This window comes from Capricornis sumatraensis, chromosome 2 (assembly GCF_032405125.1).
Source record: "Capricornis sumatraensis isolate serow.1 chromosome 2, serow.2, whole genome shotgun sequence".
In the NCBI taxonomy this organism is placed as follows: domain Eukaryota; kingdom Metazoa; phylum Chordata; class Mammalia; order Artiodactyla; family Bovidae; genus Capricornis; species Capricornis sumatraensis.
In genome coordinates this window covers 123,777,843-123,793,332 of record NC_091070.1, presented here as the reverse complement: position 1 = coordinate 123,793,332, position 15,490 = coordinate 123,777,843, and the positions used below count along the sequence as shown (strand labels likewise).

General features: G+C 39.4%; 1 protein-coding gene across 2 annotated transcripts in view; it reads right to left on the bottom strand.

Moving 5' to 3' along the window:
• The window catches only part of FMO5 (flavin containing dimethylaniline monoxygenase 5), a 39,667-nt gene extending 24,403 nt beyond the window's left edge, over positions 1-15,264 (bottom strand). The window contains exons 1-3 of one of the 2 annotated variants that reach the window (XM_068966714.1): positions 15,192-15,264; positions 14,539-14,711; positions 2,376-2,564 (exon numbers count right to left, since the gene is read on the bottom strand). In XM_068966714.1, the coding sequence (XP_068822815.1) occupies positions 2,376-2,564; positions 14,539-14,673 (324 nt within the window). In that variant the 5' untranslated portion in view covers positions 14,674-14,711; positions 15,192-15,264. Of the gene's footprint in view, positions 1-2,375; positions 2,565-14,538; positions 14,712-14,817; positions 14,979-15,191 lie in introns of those variants that run through there. The other variant, XM_068966713.1, reaches the window with a different exon arrangement.
• Between the last annotated feature and the right edge of the window lie 226 nt (positions 15,265-15,490).

Below are 15,490 nucleotides of genomic sequence, written 5' to 3'. Positions count from 1 at the left end.
CCCTGGGTCGGAAAGAATCCCCTGGAGAAGGAAATGGCAACCAACTGCAGTATTCTTTCCTGGGAAAATCCCATGGACAAAGGAGCCTGGCGGGCTACAATCCATGGGATCACAAGAGTAGGACACAACTTAGCAACTAAACCATCACAACCACCACCACCGTGGTCAGAGTGAGAAAACATTCATGAGGCAACCTAGTTCAAATGAGTTGGCAAATTAATGTTGCACTGTCCTCTTCTAGAAAAGTGCAAATTACTAGTTTTATTAGGCCATGCGTGTGTGTATGCTCAGTCACTCGATCATGTCTGACTCTTTGCAATCCCCTGGACTGTAGCCCACCAGGCTCCTCTGTCCACGGGATTTTCCAGGCAAGAATACTGGAGTGGGTTGCCATTTCCTCCTCCAGGGGATATTCCTGACACAGGGATCAAAGTCTGCTGTGTCTCCTGCATTGGCAGGTGGATTCTTCACCACTGCGCCACCTGGGAAGCCCTTCTTGTACCATATGCCCTGGACCATACCCTAGGGCAATATGATACTTAAATAAGATGTGGGCTTCCCTTGTGTTTCTAAGACACTTGATGCACTAAATGCCTATTCCTCCCCATACTCCCAGACATCCTGAGATCTTCTGATGCCTTCTTATCACAAGTTCCGTTCTCACTGTCTAGTCTTAAATGTGTGACTGAGCTAATAAGGCTCCCTTTCCTAATAGAGTAGAAAAACATCTCAGTGGCTCATGTTTTATGTAAATGAACTTCTTTGACTCCCATAAATGCCCATTTTACAAATAACTAGAAAGAAAGAAGATAAAAGATGGGATAGTCAGTGGTATAGTTTTTAGCTTTAAAAACAAATACAGGTTACTCTACCTAGTCTAAGGAAACATTAAGAGTATGTCCTATGTGCTTCTAGGATTTATGACCATAATGTCTTGGTGGACTAATAACACTCTTATATACCCAAGTGATCCTATATTATTTATAGTTCCTCTCGATCATGTTCTTACTTGTACACAGGCCAGTGCTTCTGCCTGGACCATCCTTTTATGCTTTCCTCATTTGGAGATACTCACCCTTCAACATTTAGTTTGGTATTATCTCCTCTAAGAAAACATCCTTAGTGAAGTGAAGTCGCTCAGTCATGTCTGACTCTTTGTGACCCCATGGACTGTAGCCTTCCAGGCTCCTCTGTCCATGGGATTTTCCAGGCAATATACTGGAGTGGATTGCCATTTCCTTCTGCGGGGGATCTTCCCAACCCAGGGATTGAACCTGGGTCTCTCGAACACTTTACCATCTGAGCCACCAGGGAAGTCCAAGGGTACCTGATAATTCAAGCTCTAAGGGATTAAGTGTCCCACCTCTGAGCTGCAATGTATAGATCTCAGGGCATTTATCACCCTGTAACTCTGTATTTTTTATTAATTATGCTTACAATGAAATTTTCATTTTTCTGGCTCCTAACTAGACTGTTAAATCACTGTTTTTTTGTTTGTTTTGTTTTTTTGGGTGTTTCTTCACTGATTAGTGTGGTAACAAACCTAAGTGTTTTTAACAAGTGAAGAGAAGCATCACTAGACTATAAATGACTGACTTTGGAAGTCGTCACTGGATATTGCCATTTTAATTTTGTTGTTAAATAGAAAAAGGCATGATTTAGTAGAATGATCAGAAAGTAGAAGATTTGTGCTTTTTGCCAGCTGTCAGAAATACTGGTTCTTTTATAGTCATGGCTTAAAATAACAGAAATATCATGGAAGATTTTACAGCAGGAAGGAACCAAGGAGGTGATATACTACAATCATCTTGTTTTACAAATAAAACTAAGACACGTCAAAGTTGAGGAACTTACTTGCCTGAAGTCACAAGTAGATTAGCAGCAGAACAAAGACTAGAATTTAAGATTTTTTTTCCCAATTCAGTGTTCTTTCCTCTACACCAGAGTTGACTTATTTGCTTTCTCATAACTGTTCAATAACTAATACATGGGGTTGTTGTCATCACATAAAAAATGCATTGGAAAGCACCTCAGAAAGCATAAAAGGCTAAGTGGCAAGTTGTGGAACAAGTTGTGGCACCAGAAGTTTTCAAAGTGCCCATACCTGTCAGTTCTCATTTGTTTATTGTAATCAAATGATACAGAATGAAGGCAATGAAATGAAGGTTGCTTCCTGGATCTGTAGTCAAAATACACAGAAGAGGGACTTTCCCATTGATACTTTTCAGTCAGAGAGAAGACTCAGTGTAGAGTCTATTGGATAGATACATGAGCATACCAAACCAAGCTACACATAAGCACCGCTAAATGAAACCACATTATTCATTTACTTTGTAAACAACTTCAAACACAGAGATACCCACAAAATTCCCTACCTTAAATCGAATGTACTTTAGAAGGTCAAATTCTTTGGCATACATCCTGAAATACTCCAGGACCTGGGAGTTGTGCATGAAGTTAGGATAATGATCTGGGATGGGATAGTCACTGAAGCACATCATCTCCTTAGAAGTGTTGATGATCACTGACTTGTAAATACTTGCCCTTCCTTCTTCAGGTTCTTCCTGCAGTAAATAAAAAGCATTCATAACAGCTTGAGAATTAAGGTCGTGGTTTATAAACAGCCAATTAACATTTGAAAAGTTATCTGAAATGCCAATTTTTAAAAAAGGTTATACACACACATCCCTTTATATCTCCCAGGATTTGCACCCTCATGCTGTCTCTTCCCCTTGAATCTGAGTTGTCTTTATGACTTGCTTTTGACCAACAGCATGCAGTTAGAATGATACTTGATGGCTTCCAAGACTAAGTGGTAAGTAGTCTTGCCGCTTCCACCTGGGTTTCTTAGAAAGCTTCCTCTCATAGAAGTCAGCAGCTGTGTAACAAGTCTAGCTACGCTGAGACCATCATCCTGTGAGGAAGCCCAAGCTATCCACATGAAGAGCATGTTTGTGATAGAGAGATGTGCAGCCAGCCCCCAGAAGTCCTAGTTATCCCAGCCGATGTTCTAAACATGGAAACAAAGAGGTCATAGTATGTGTCCAGTCTTAGATTAAAATGACAAGAGACTCCAAGTGAGAACTGCCCATCTGAGTACTAGTTTCAAGGTTTTTCGTGTACTTGGAACAACTGTTCTCCAGGAAACACTGTACTAATTTATAATTCTGTCCACTATGTGTTCCTATTTTACCTTATTTTCACTAATTTAAAAGACAATTATTCAGTGTTAGCAAAAATGAAATCTCAGTACAATGTTTTCTGGAGAGTAATGTGGCAAGAACATGAAAACCCTTGACACTTAGCCATTTAAAGAAAGATTTAGTATTCAGACAAAAATTTATGTTAATGTGTGTTGATAGCATTATTTGTAATATAAAAATGAAATAAGTTAAATGTCTGTGATAGTGTGATTTATAAGAAATATATATTTGGTCATCCAGATGGTCAAAATATATTTCTCATATATATTTGGTCTTTCTACCACAGTTCCTGGCTCAGAGGTCCCAAAACTCTTGTAATTTCCCAAGTGTTGAGAGTGATTAAAGTCTTTTGTTGTGTTAGTATGGTGACTCTTAGAAGGCAAATAATGGTGGGCCTGGTTACCAATGGAGCAAACCCTGTGGGTTGTAACTTTCAGTTGCCCCCTTCTGACTTCTGGGGAGGGGAGAGGGACTGGAAGTTGAATCAGTAGCCAATGCCCAGTGATTTAATTAATCATTCCTCTGTCATGAAGCCACCATAAAACCCCAAAAGAGTAGGATTTAGGGAGCTTCCAAGTTGGTGAACCTGAGAAGATCAGGAGAGCAGCGTGCCTAGAGAGGGCATGGAAGCTCAGTGTCCTTTCCCTGTGCATCTCTCTCTTTGGCTGTTCCCAAGCTACATACTTTTATAAGAAACTGGTAATCGAGTGAGTAAATGGGTTTTCTGTGTTCTGTGAGCTGCTCTAGCAAATTAAGCAAACCCAAGGAAAGGGTCATGGGAATTTATGACTTATAGTCAGTTGGTCAGAAGTATAGGTAACAACCTGGTAATGACTGGCATCTGAAGTCCAAAGTCCAAGGAGGGGTCATTGGAATCTCCAAACTGTAGCCAGTTGGTCAGAAGCACTGGTAATAACCTGAGTTTATGACTTGGTGTCTACAGTAGGGCTGAGGGGGCAGTCTTATAGGACTGAGCTCTCATTTTGTGGAATCTGAAACTATCCCTGGGTAAATAGAATTGAGTTTAATTCTTGGACATCTTGCTAGTATCTGAATGTTGTTTGTTGGTGTCTGGGGACCATCCCCCACATGCATATACACACCCACACACACTTGCTTTGGTCTCAGAACCATTTAATGCCCAACAAATACACTGTATTTGAGAATCACTACTCTAGATCCTTGCTACCTGAAGTATGATCTGTGAACTAGCAGGCAGAGATATCTCTTGGGAGACTGTTAGAAAGGCAGAATCTCAGGCCCCACCCCGACCTACTGAATTGGAACCTGCCTTTCTAGCAAAATCCTCAAGATTCTCCCAGGTAGCTCAGTGGTAAAGAATCTGCCTGCCAATGCAGGAGGCGCAAGAGACACAGGTTCAACCTCTGAGTTGGGAAGATGCCCTGGAGGAGGGCATAGCAACCCATACCTGTATTCTTGCCTGGATAATCCCATGGACAGAGGAGCATGGTGGGCTACAGTCCATAGGGTTGCAAAGGATTGAACATGACTGAAGTGACTTAGCACACACAAACAGGGGTGTTGTACTGACCACATAAAATAGCACAGTATCTATCCAGACTGCTATATTAGCCTTAACTGAAACATCACAAACAATGGTTTTTTAACTCTTTTTAAAATTGTTTTGATTATGGACAATTACCTTAACCAATTTGTACCCCCTTTTCCCTTTCTGGGCTTTGCAGGTGGCCCAGTGGTAAGAATCTGCCTGCCAATGCAAGAGATGTGGGTTCGATCCCTGGGTGGGAAAGATCTCTTGGAATAGGAGATGGCAACGCACTCCAGTATTCTTGCCTGGAAAATCCCATGGACAGAGGATCCTGGTGGGTTAAAGTCCATGGAATCACAAAGATTCCAACACAACTGAGCACGCACCCATGCACTTCCTTTTTAGGGCTTTTCTGCTGGCTCAGTGGTAGAGAATCTGCCTACCAATGCAGAAAACACAGGTTCAAATCTGGGTTGGAAGATCCCCTGGAGAAGGAAATAGCAATCTGCCCTAGCAGTCGTGCCTGGGAAATCACACGGACAGAGGACCCTAACAGACCACAGTTCATGGGGTTGCAAAAGAGTCCACATAACTTAAAGACTAAACAACAAAGGGCTGTTTATCATGCAGAGACAGTCTTCTCTTTTTTCCATCAACAAACAGATATTTGGATGTTGGGTATTACTGAGCATTCAATGGCCATAAAGGAGTGTGTTCATTGGCTTTGCCCACATTAGAGATGATTTTCCCCTGGTTTTTAGAGAAGGATTTTTGAATTTCAGAATCCTGGATTGATCATTCCCATTTCTTTGCCCTGTACTTCAGGATCTCATTCTTGTTGGCTGCTAATAATGTTTTCACAAGTCTCTTTTCAAGTCTCTTCTAACCTATCCTACAAATTTCAACCAAAGTGTTCTTTCTAGGGTATGGTTGTACCTCTTCTCTAATTAAACTTTTGGATGCTGCTCCGTTTTCTATAGTTTGTTTTTCAGTTTAGGATTCAGAGACCCCCATAATGTCTTATAGTTTATATATTCTTTATCTCCCTAATTCGATTGTAAACCCCTTGAATTATATTTATGATCTTTCCCACAGTATATAAAGTTATAAATAGCACTTAGTAGATATTTAATAGATGTATGGTGAATTACATTGAGAAAGGTACATATAGAAAAAAGAAGTAAATTTCACATAATGCATAACAAACTAATGAAATACATCAAATTCATTTCAAAAAGAGTTGAATAAGATATTTTTATCTTATAAAAATTTGTTGTAAGGAAAATTGCAAAGTAATATAAAATCAAATGCATGAAGATATTCAATTTATATTATTTAAAATAGCTATTAATTAGAAATCACTTAAATGGCCCCTCCTCCAATAGGCAAATGGTTTAATAAATTATGATCTCAGTATGATGTAGAATTTATCTTCCACACCACTTCTTAAGTATCCTGATAAATTCAAAGCAGATCCTGTCAGCCCACTGCTTACTGGCTTCTACTGATTCCATGTGGGAAACCAGATTTCTTATTCTAAAACTCAGCATGTTGCATAATCCTAATCTACTTTATTATCTTCATTTATTGTTCTCCTCAGTTAACTTCAAGCTTCTGAGTCATTAGATTGTTTTTGAAACATTCTAGACTCTTTTACAACTTTAAACTTTTGTAATACTACTGCTTCTTCATTTGGAAAATTCTTATCAGTCATTCAAGAGTCCCATCAAATGTGACTTCTTGGGAGAAGTATTTCTTGTTCTCTCCACTGAGTTAAATGCTCCCATTCAATCTCCAAACTGCCAAAACTCTCTGCTCATATTGCCATCAAGGCGACTTAGAATACACAGTAGTCTACATTTGTTACTATGACTGTGAGATACCCAAAAGTAGAGTTTGTGTCTTATTTTTTGCATTTCTGATGTGTGTGTGTGTGTGTGTGTGTGTGTGTGTGCACTCAGTCGTGTCTGACTCTTTGCAACCGCATGGACTGTAGCCCACCAGGCTCCTCTGACAATGGAATTTTCCAGAATACTGAAGTAGGTTGCCCTTTCCTACTCCAGAAAGTATATATCTTCCCAACCTGGTATATAGTGGATGCTTAATAAATGATTTGAAATGAATTAATGAGTGAATTATAGAGATTGAATTTGGAGACACTTAAAAATGTGATTTTGAAATCTGTAAAGGAACACTGAAAATAGCCTAGGCTATAACTTTAAGTGGAAAAAGTAATATACAAAATTAAATTTACATTGGAATCATCAAATATAATATTATGTATGCCCGGGACAACTGTATGCCTGTGTCTACCCATGTTTACATAATTACACATTGTATAATCTCTACCCTGTTATATGAGTATATTTTATTTATTATAAATCAATAAAACTTGAAGGTAGGAAAAACAAATTGATTTATTAAGGAGGTTGGATTTTTCTTTTATTTTTGTAGAAATATTTATATCACACCTTCATGATAAAACCCTTTGGCAAACTAGGAATAGGGGGAAACACCTTCAATTTGATAAAGAACATCTACAAAATACTTACAGGTAACATTATACTTTGAAGAAGGGAATGGCAACCCACTTCAGTATTTTTGGCTGGAGAATCCCATGAACTGAGGAGCCTGGTGGGCTACCATCCATGGGGTCGCAAAGAGTTGGACATGACTGAGCGACTAACACAACATTATACTTAATACTGAGAAAATGAACAATTTACCCATAAAACTGAGAACGAAGCAAGGACAGCCTCTCTTAACACTTCTATTAAACACTGTATTAGAAATCCTAACTAATGTAATAAGGTAAGAAATGGCAATAAAGGTATACATATTGGGTAGGAATAAGTAAAATGATTTTTTATTTGAAGATGATATGACTGTCTATGTAGAAAATTCCAAAGAATTTTTTAAAATTCCTGGAGCTAATAAGCAATTATAGCAGGGCTGCAGGCTACAGAGGTAATATATAAAAGCCAACTGCTTTCCTATATACCAGAAATGAAAAATCGGACTTTGAAATGAAAAACCATACCATTTATAATAATACTCCCCAAATTAAATGCTTACGTAAAAATCTAACAAAATATGTATGAGACTTATATCCAGGTAATATAAAACACAGAAGAAAATCAAAGATATAAATAAATGAAAACATATTCTATACTCATAGATTGGAAGACTCAATATCGTTAAGACGTCAGTTTTCCCAACTTGATCTATAGATTCAGTGCAATCCTAGTCAGTCTCCCAGCTAGTTATTTTGTAGATGTTGACAAACTGATTCTAAAATTTATGTTGAAAGACAAAAAGCCTAGAATAGCCAACTTTGCCCTTAAGTGTGGACTGTGCATAGTGACTTTCTTCCAAAGAGTACAGTATGACATGGGAGAAAAAAAGAGAAACTTCACAGTGACAAACCCTGATAAACACCACTTCAAGCCAGGTTGTCAAGATTAACATCAATCTGTGTGATAAGTGTGATAGAGTGTAACATTGATATGATGTGATGAGAATGGCACGCTACCTCTAAGGTCTTTCTCCCCAAAATTCATAACCCCAGTCTAACCACGATGAAAACATCAGACAAATCCCAACTGAGGGACTTTCTATAAAATATCTAACCAGTTATTCTCAAAACTGTCAAGATTATCAAAAACAATGAAAGGCTAAGAAACTGACACAGCCATGAGGAGCCTAAGGAGACATGACAGCTGGAACAGGAAAAGGTCATTAGGAAAAATAAGCCTAAATAAATCTGAATAAAGCATGGACTTCAGTTAATAATAAGGTATCAATATTGGTCCATTAATTACAACAAATGTTATCACACTAAAGTAAGAGGTTAATAATATCTGGGCATGAGGTATATGGGAACTCTGTACTATTTTCCTAATAATTCTGTAAACCTAACACAGTTCTAAAATTAAAGTTTATTTAAACATATTATTTGTAATAGCACATTAAAAAATTAATTAGTGGTTAGGTCCTTTTGAAAACAAGGTGTTTGTGAAGGCAGGGGTAGAAATATTCTTAACTGTTAAATTTGACTTCATTCATTAAGCAGATATTTCTAAAGTAATAAAAACACTATATTAAGGACTTCCCTTGGAGAAGGCAATGGCAACCCACTCCAATACCATGGATGGAGGAGCCTGGTAGGCTGCAGTCCATGGGGTCGCTAAGAGTCGGACACGACTGAGCGACTTCACTTTCACTTTCATGCACTGGAGAAGGAAATGGCAACCCACTCCAGAGTTTTTACCTGGAGAATCCCAGGAACAGGGGAGCCTGGTGGGCTGCCGTCTATGGGGTCGTACAGAGTCAGACACAACTGAAGCGACTTAGCAGCAGCAGCAGCAGCAGCCGCAGGGACTTCCCTGATGGTCCAGTGGCTAAAACTCCACACTGTACCAAAGTAGAGGGCGTGGATTCGATCCCTGGTTAGGAAACTAGATCCGACATGCCACATCTAATATTTCTCATGCTGCAACTAAAGATCCTGCATGCTGCAACCAAGACCCAGCGCTGCCAAAATAAAAAGCAAAACAAAACGAAAAACAAAAAACCTCATGATCTTAATGCTAAAAAATACACTCTGTCCTTGTTTTCCAAAGGTTTGAAGTTTCCAAATAGAAGGAGTAGACTGATGCTTTCCACAGCAGGTCTGTTGGGGGTCACTGAGCTAAATGAATCACAGATCTTACCCTTTATATGTGACAATAATCATGTATTTGTATTAATTTTCAAATAATTAAGACAATGAAATATTGTATCTCCACAAAAACCTTCAAGCCCTTCTAAACACCCCATTGGTAGTGCTTGGTAGTGCTTATTACTGTCAGCTCACTACTTTATAACTGAGGGCAGAGCAGTATCAGGTCAGTGAGTAGAAAAAGGAGCTTCCACTCCTGCATTTTAGTATTTTCTACCGTCAGTGAATAATCTTCCCTATACAGACATACTTTGATCATACTTCCTGCCTAAGCACATGACTTGCATTGAATAGGAAATTCATGTGAAAAAAAAAAATAATGGGGACATAGGGTAGTGTAATTTAAACTGAAGGGATCAGAGGCAATAGTAAGGGCAGAAGAATGGAGAAAAATGACTTACCTTCAGTGGGAGGAATGAGAACAGTATGGACCTTCTATTCCTTTGACAGACTCTCAGAATCCCATCGGACCCAGTTGTCTTAGGACTGTTCTCAATGTTGTCTTCACACAGGGATCACATGGGGAACTCTAAAATACTAATGCCTGGTCCCTTCTCCCAGAGACCCTGTTTTATTTTTATTTATTTATTTTTTAATTTTTATTTTTACTTTATTTTGCTTTACAATACTGTATTGGTTTTGCCATACATTGACATGAATCAGCCACGGGTATACATGAGTTCCCAATCCTGAACCTCCCTCCCACCTCCCACCCCATATCATTTCTCTGGATCATCCCCATGCACCAGCCCCAAGCAACCTGTATCCTGTATCAAACATAAACTGGTGATTCGTTTCTTACCTGATAGTATACATGTTTCAATGCCATTCTCCCAAATCATCCTACCCTCTCCCTCTCCCAGAGTCTGAAAGTCTGTTCTGTACATCTGTGCCAGAGACCCTGTTTTAATTACTCCCTGTCTATGGAGAAGGCGATGGCACCCCACTCCAGTACTCTTGCCTGGAAAATCCCATGGGCAGAGGAGCCTGGTGGGCTGCAGTCCATGGGGTGGTGAAGGGTCGGACACGACTGAGCAACTTCACTTTCACTTTTCACTTTCATGCATTGGAGAAGGAAATGGCAACCCACTTCAGTGTTCTTGCCTGGAGAATCCCAGGGGCGGGGAGCCTGGTGGGCTGCCATCTATGGGGTCGCACAGAGTCGGACACGACTGAAGCGACTCAGCAGCAGCAGCAGCAATATGTAGATAAGGTTGAAATCTACTGATAAGAGGTCATGTGCTGGCCCTAGAAAGCTCAGGGAACCAGAGTTTATCCCATCCACCTCAGAAGTCCTTTCTCCACACATTCTTAGCTAAATTGCAAAATATCTAAGGGCAGAGGCAAGAGGTTATATAACTCTGTTTCCTCATCATCTAATATAGTCTGAGGTCCAGAAATGTTTATTCAATAAACCATTATTGATTTTGTTTTAAAGATGCAATGTCATCCTCATTTATCACACGGGAAAGCAGGAGTAAAGGCTGAAGGTCAAAGGTTTCCATGTTGGTTGTGCATTAGAAATAACTAGTGGAGAATTTTATTGGCACTCCAGGCCAATAAAGCCAGAATCTGGATGGGCTGATAGCAGTATTTGTTAAAGTTTATTAAAGTTCCCACGTGATTGTTCAGTGTGCAGCCAAAGTTAACAGCCACTGCTCTATAGTTAACCTTCTAACTTTGTATCCATTCAGTTTTCTTTTTTAGAGGGAGATATATTTAAGACTTTAAAAGATCTATCCATCTAAGAGTGGTTATTACTTAATTTTATATTTTAAATCAAAATGTATTAAATATGCCTTATTTTACATTATATTGTATCAATATGGTACCTTTGTATAACATATACACTTTAGAACTTTACTACTCAAAATGTAATTATCAGCAGGATCAACAACACTTGGGGGATTATTTGAAATACAGCATCTAAGCACCACCCCCAGATTAATGAATCAGAATGTACATTTTAGCAAAATCTCCAGTGATTCATTTTCATTTTCAAGTTTGAGAAGCACTGCTATGGTATGCATTGAGATTTTTAAAATTTAACTAAAATTAAACTAAATTTAAAATTAAAAATTATTCTACAGCATTGCATACTTATTAAAACCTCAACATTTCCCAAGCAGTTTATCATTTTAAGCCACTTTGTTTATAAAGTAATACTGTAGTAATGAACGTTAAAGCGATATGTCTCACGTCACTACCTATGTTTCACACTCAGTCTGATCTAACATTAATGAAGAGGTCAAGAAGAAAGGCATGCATACTGAATCCCTGAGACCTATTACAAGAAAGAAAATGGAAGCCCTGAGTCCCCAGTGACTTACTGGACACCTCGTAGCAACAGTGGAATTCCAATATGCTTGGGATGATCTTATATATGAAACCTCCAATGAAATTATAAAAATGTGAGACGGGTAGGGTGGGGGAGAAGGCTCCAAATAACAAGCAAGGAGGTGAAAGAAAAGCAGATCTCAAAGGAATGTTTGAGGAAACCAGCATCAACATGTGGAACATGCTTAATCTGCAATTAACAAATGTTTATAATACCTCAGGCTTCACAACTGTGTAACTGGAATATGTGAAAATGAAGGTCTATTTCCACAAGCAGTCTAAGCAGCCACCCAAGAAATTTTCCATCTTAAGGATTCATTTATAAAATGCAAATGTTTGGTGCCTAATACATGCCAGGCATGGCCTTTGGCTCTAGAATTATAGTGGTGTGTATGTGTGTGCATATAATATATGTAAAAATATGTGTTATATATAATAGACACAGATGTGGTCTGTCTTAACAGAAGTCAGAGCATTATGATGAAATATAGCTTATTTATTTTCAAGTAAGCAGTTTATAAGGTGTTGAAATTTTGCCAAGAGTATCATCAGAACAAACTTCAAGCTGAGTTTTTAACAGAGAAGTTTAAGCCACTTTGGAGATAAAAGCTATAAACCTGATAATCAGGTAGGATGGTGAACCTTCAACCGATTTCTTACCTGATCAGTAGTTGCCTAGGATGCTTACCAGACATCAAATGTGTGGGCCCCACATTCGGCCTACTGAATAACAACTGATGTGTAGCACTTATTGTGCCACTGTCACTAGTGATGACCTAATTATTCACTTAACCTCCACAATAACTCTGTGAAGGGGGTATCAGAGAGGTTTAATGATTTTCCCCGAAGTCACAGTAATGCTAGTAGGTGCAGACACAGGATTTGAACTCAGACTATGCTCTTAAACTCTACACTATGTTGTGGCTGGGTTTCTAAAGTAAAATTTTCTATTGATTACAAAATATTAATTAACAGTCTTTTCAGTGCACGTGCAAGACTGATTATGACCGAGGCATGGTGGTGTGCTAAGGGGTATTCACCCTGGATCTGAATGAGAACTACTGTCAGAGCTAGTCACCAAGACAGAGCCAAGATGCAAAACAGCGGCGCTGTTGTTCAACTAAGGAATGCTGTGAAACCGCTTTAAAGTAACTGGCAAACACTGTGTTTGTCTTTATGAAACAGGAAACAAAGCTGGACACCTTTATACCATTCACTGGCTCTAAAAAGTGAGCTGAAAAGCAAACCCAATGGATGTTGCTTTGGAGGTAGTTAAGGAGGTTAATATTCTTTAACATATAATAAGCTTAACTATCATTTAAGTTAGATGATACCTTATTATGTTAGTTGCAGGGCTGGGTGTGCATATTAAAACAACAACTTTATCTGTGCAGGACAAGAAAATCTAGTTGCATGCACCCTCTGGCCTCCTCTGAAGATATGACTACTGATTTGACTTCTCAAGCAAAGAAAAAGTTCAAAGAATTTTTTGATTCTTTTAAGCCAGATTTTATATCCTATTCAGGGACTGGAATTATTATAGAATTGTTTAAAGTTACTAGAATTTTTTAAAAGGAAGGAAGGAAGGAATAAACAAACAAACAAACAAAACAGTAAGATTAGAAAAGACTGAAAAGAGGAATTACTGGAAGGAGCTGTAACCTATATTCTAGATCAATTACTGATTAATGCAGACCAAGAGTAACCACTCTAAATTTTCTAGCCACTTCACATATTGTCATTTTGTTACACCCTGCCACTACAGAGATTGTTGCCCTCTTCCAGATAGCAGCAAAACTTATTACAGACACTCCCCAACTTACCATGATTCAACTTGTGATTTTTTTTGACTTTACAATAGTTTTAAAGCAATATTCATTCAATAGACACCATATTTCAAATTTTGAATTTTAATCTTTTCCTGGGTTAGCAATATTTTGTGCCATACTCTGGTGCTGCTGGGCAGTGGCAGCTTCCCCCCAGTCACAGATCAGGAGGGTAAACAACTGATCAGTTTACAACCATTCTGGTTTTCATGCTCAGTACAGTATTCAATAAATTATAAAATATTCAACACTTTATTACAAAATAGGCTTTGTGTGAGATGATTTTGCCTGTGTAGGCTAAGATGAGTGCTTTGAGCACATTTAAGGTAGGTTAGGTGCAGCTATGGTGTTAGGGGGTGGTTTAGTCACTAAATCGTGTCCAACTCTTGCAACCCCAGGGACTATAGCCCTCCAGTATCCTCTATCCATGGGATTTCCCAGGCAAGAGTACTGGAGTGGATTGCCATTTCTTTCTCCAGGGGATCTTCCTAACCCAAGGATCAATCCTGCCTCTCCTGCATTGCAGGTGGGCTCTTGCATTGTAGGCAGTCTCCTGCATAGCAGGCAGGTTCTTTACCAAGTTAGGTGTATTAAATGTATTTTAAGCAAAGGATATTTTCAATTTATGATGGGCTTATCAAGATATAATTTCATTGTCAATCAAAGAAGATCTGTAAATGAAAATGATCTCTGTGCCATTTTCATAGTCATCAGTAAAGGGGGGAAAAAAAAGTGATATATCTGTCCCATTTTTGCTGCCAGCCTTGGGAAAGAGGAACTTGCATAGAACCTGAGGTGATGGTTGCTGAGAAGGGATCAGCAAACTGAAGTCTAGCAGGCTGAATCACTATGAAGCCCATCATATTTCCTGACACAAGATAAAGTATCTTTTGCACCTAGTTACAGCCAGAGTTCCCAGTATTAAGGAACCAGGAGATTTACCTGGAACCGCCACAGCCCTCCGATGTCATGAGACCTTTCAAAGCAGAGGGGCTCCAAGCCTTCTTCCAGGCAGCACTTGATAGACGTGAGCCCACTTACACCTGCCCCAATCACAGCAATTCTTTTCTTGGCCATGGTCTCCAGAGATCTTCACAGGGCTGGGTCAGTGGAACCTGTCCAAAAGAAAGGATGACAAAAGATAGAAAACACACATCAATTAACATCTTTCAGTAAGACTTGGACATGGCATTAATAAATAAAGGCTGAAACAGCAGATACCTTTGAGGAAACCAGATACCAGTGTCCTCCTAGCCACAGGGAATTACTACACCTTGGATGGGAGAGCCCTGCGGCTGCAAGACCCAGATCTGAGACCCAGAGCTGAGAGGTCGGCTATGGTACCCGAACTCAATGCCTTTGCCTCAACACCAGCAGATCCTACAGCTGCGATCTGGTGCACACTGCAATTTTGGCTCTTTTCAAAGATATATAAAGCAACAAAACACCAACATCAGCAATAGCCAATGGGGAAGGGCTGTTCGGCTCCACACTTCTCAGCCAACACCCCGCCCACTCAGCCGCAACCTTTTCCCCAGCTGACGGAACGAAAAGTGGGCCAACTCAGTTTAAGCAGAAAGGATTAACCCTACAACCTCTCGGTTTTTCAGCTATAGATGCTCGAAGTCTCAAATACTCTCAGGGGGAGATCCAAGCAGCCGGAATTTCCGTCGTTCGCCTCTCCCATTCACTTTGAACTTCCTGGTGTTTGTCTTAAAGTGACAGACGCCTCCTGGTGAAGGGAAATTGTCAACACCACCACCAAGCAAGTCTTGCTCCAAAAGCTTAAGTGGAGAACATCTGGCTTTCGGGAGATCTGATAAACCACTTTGGGACCCCCTCGTCCACCTTTTGGCCTCAACACCCAAAACTGGATCTTTGGTTCTGTGCTTGT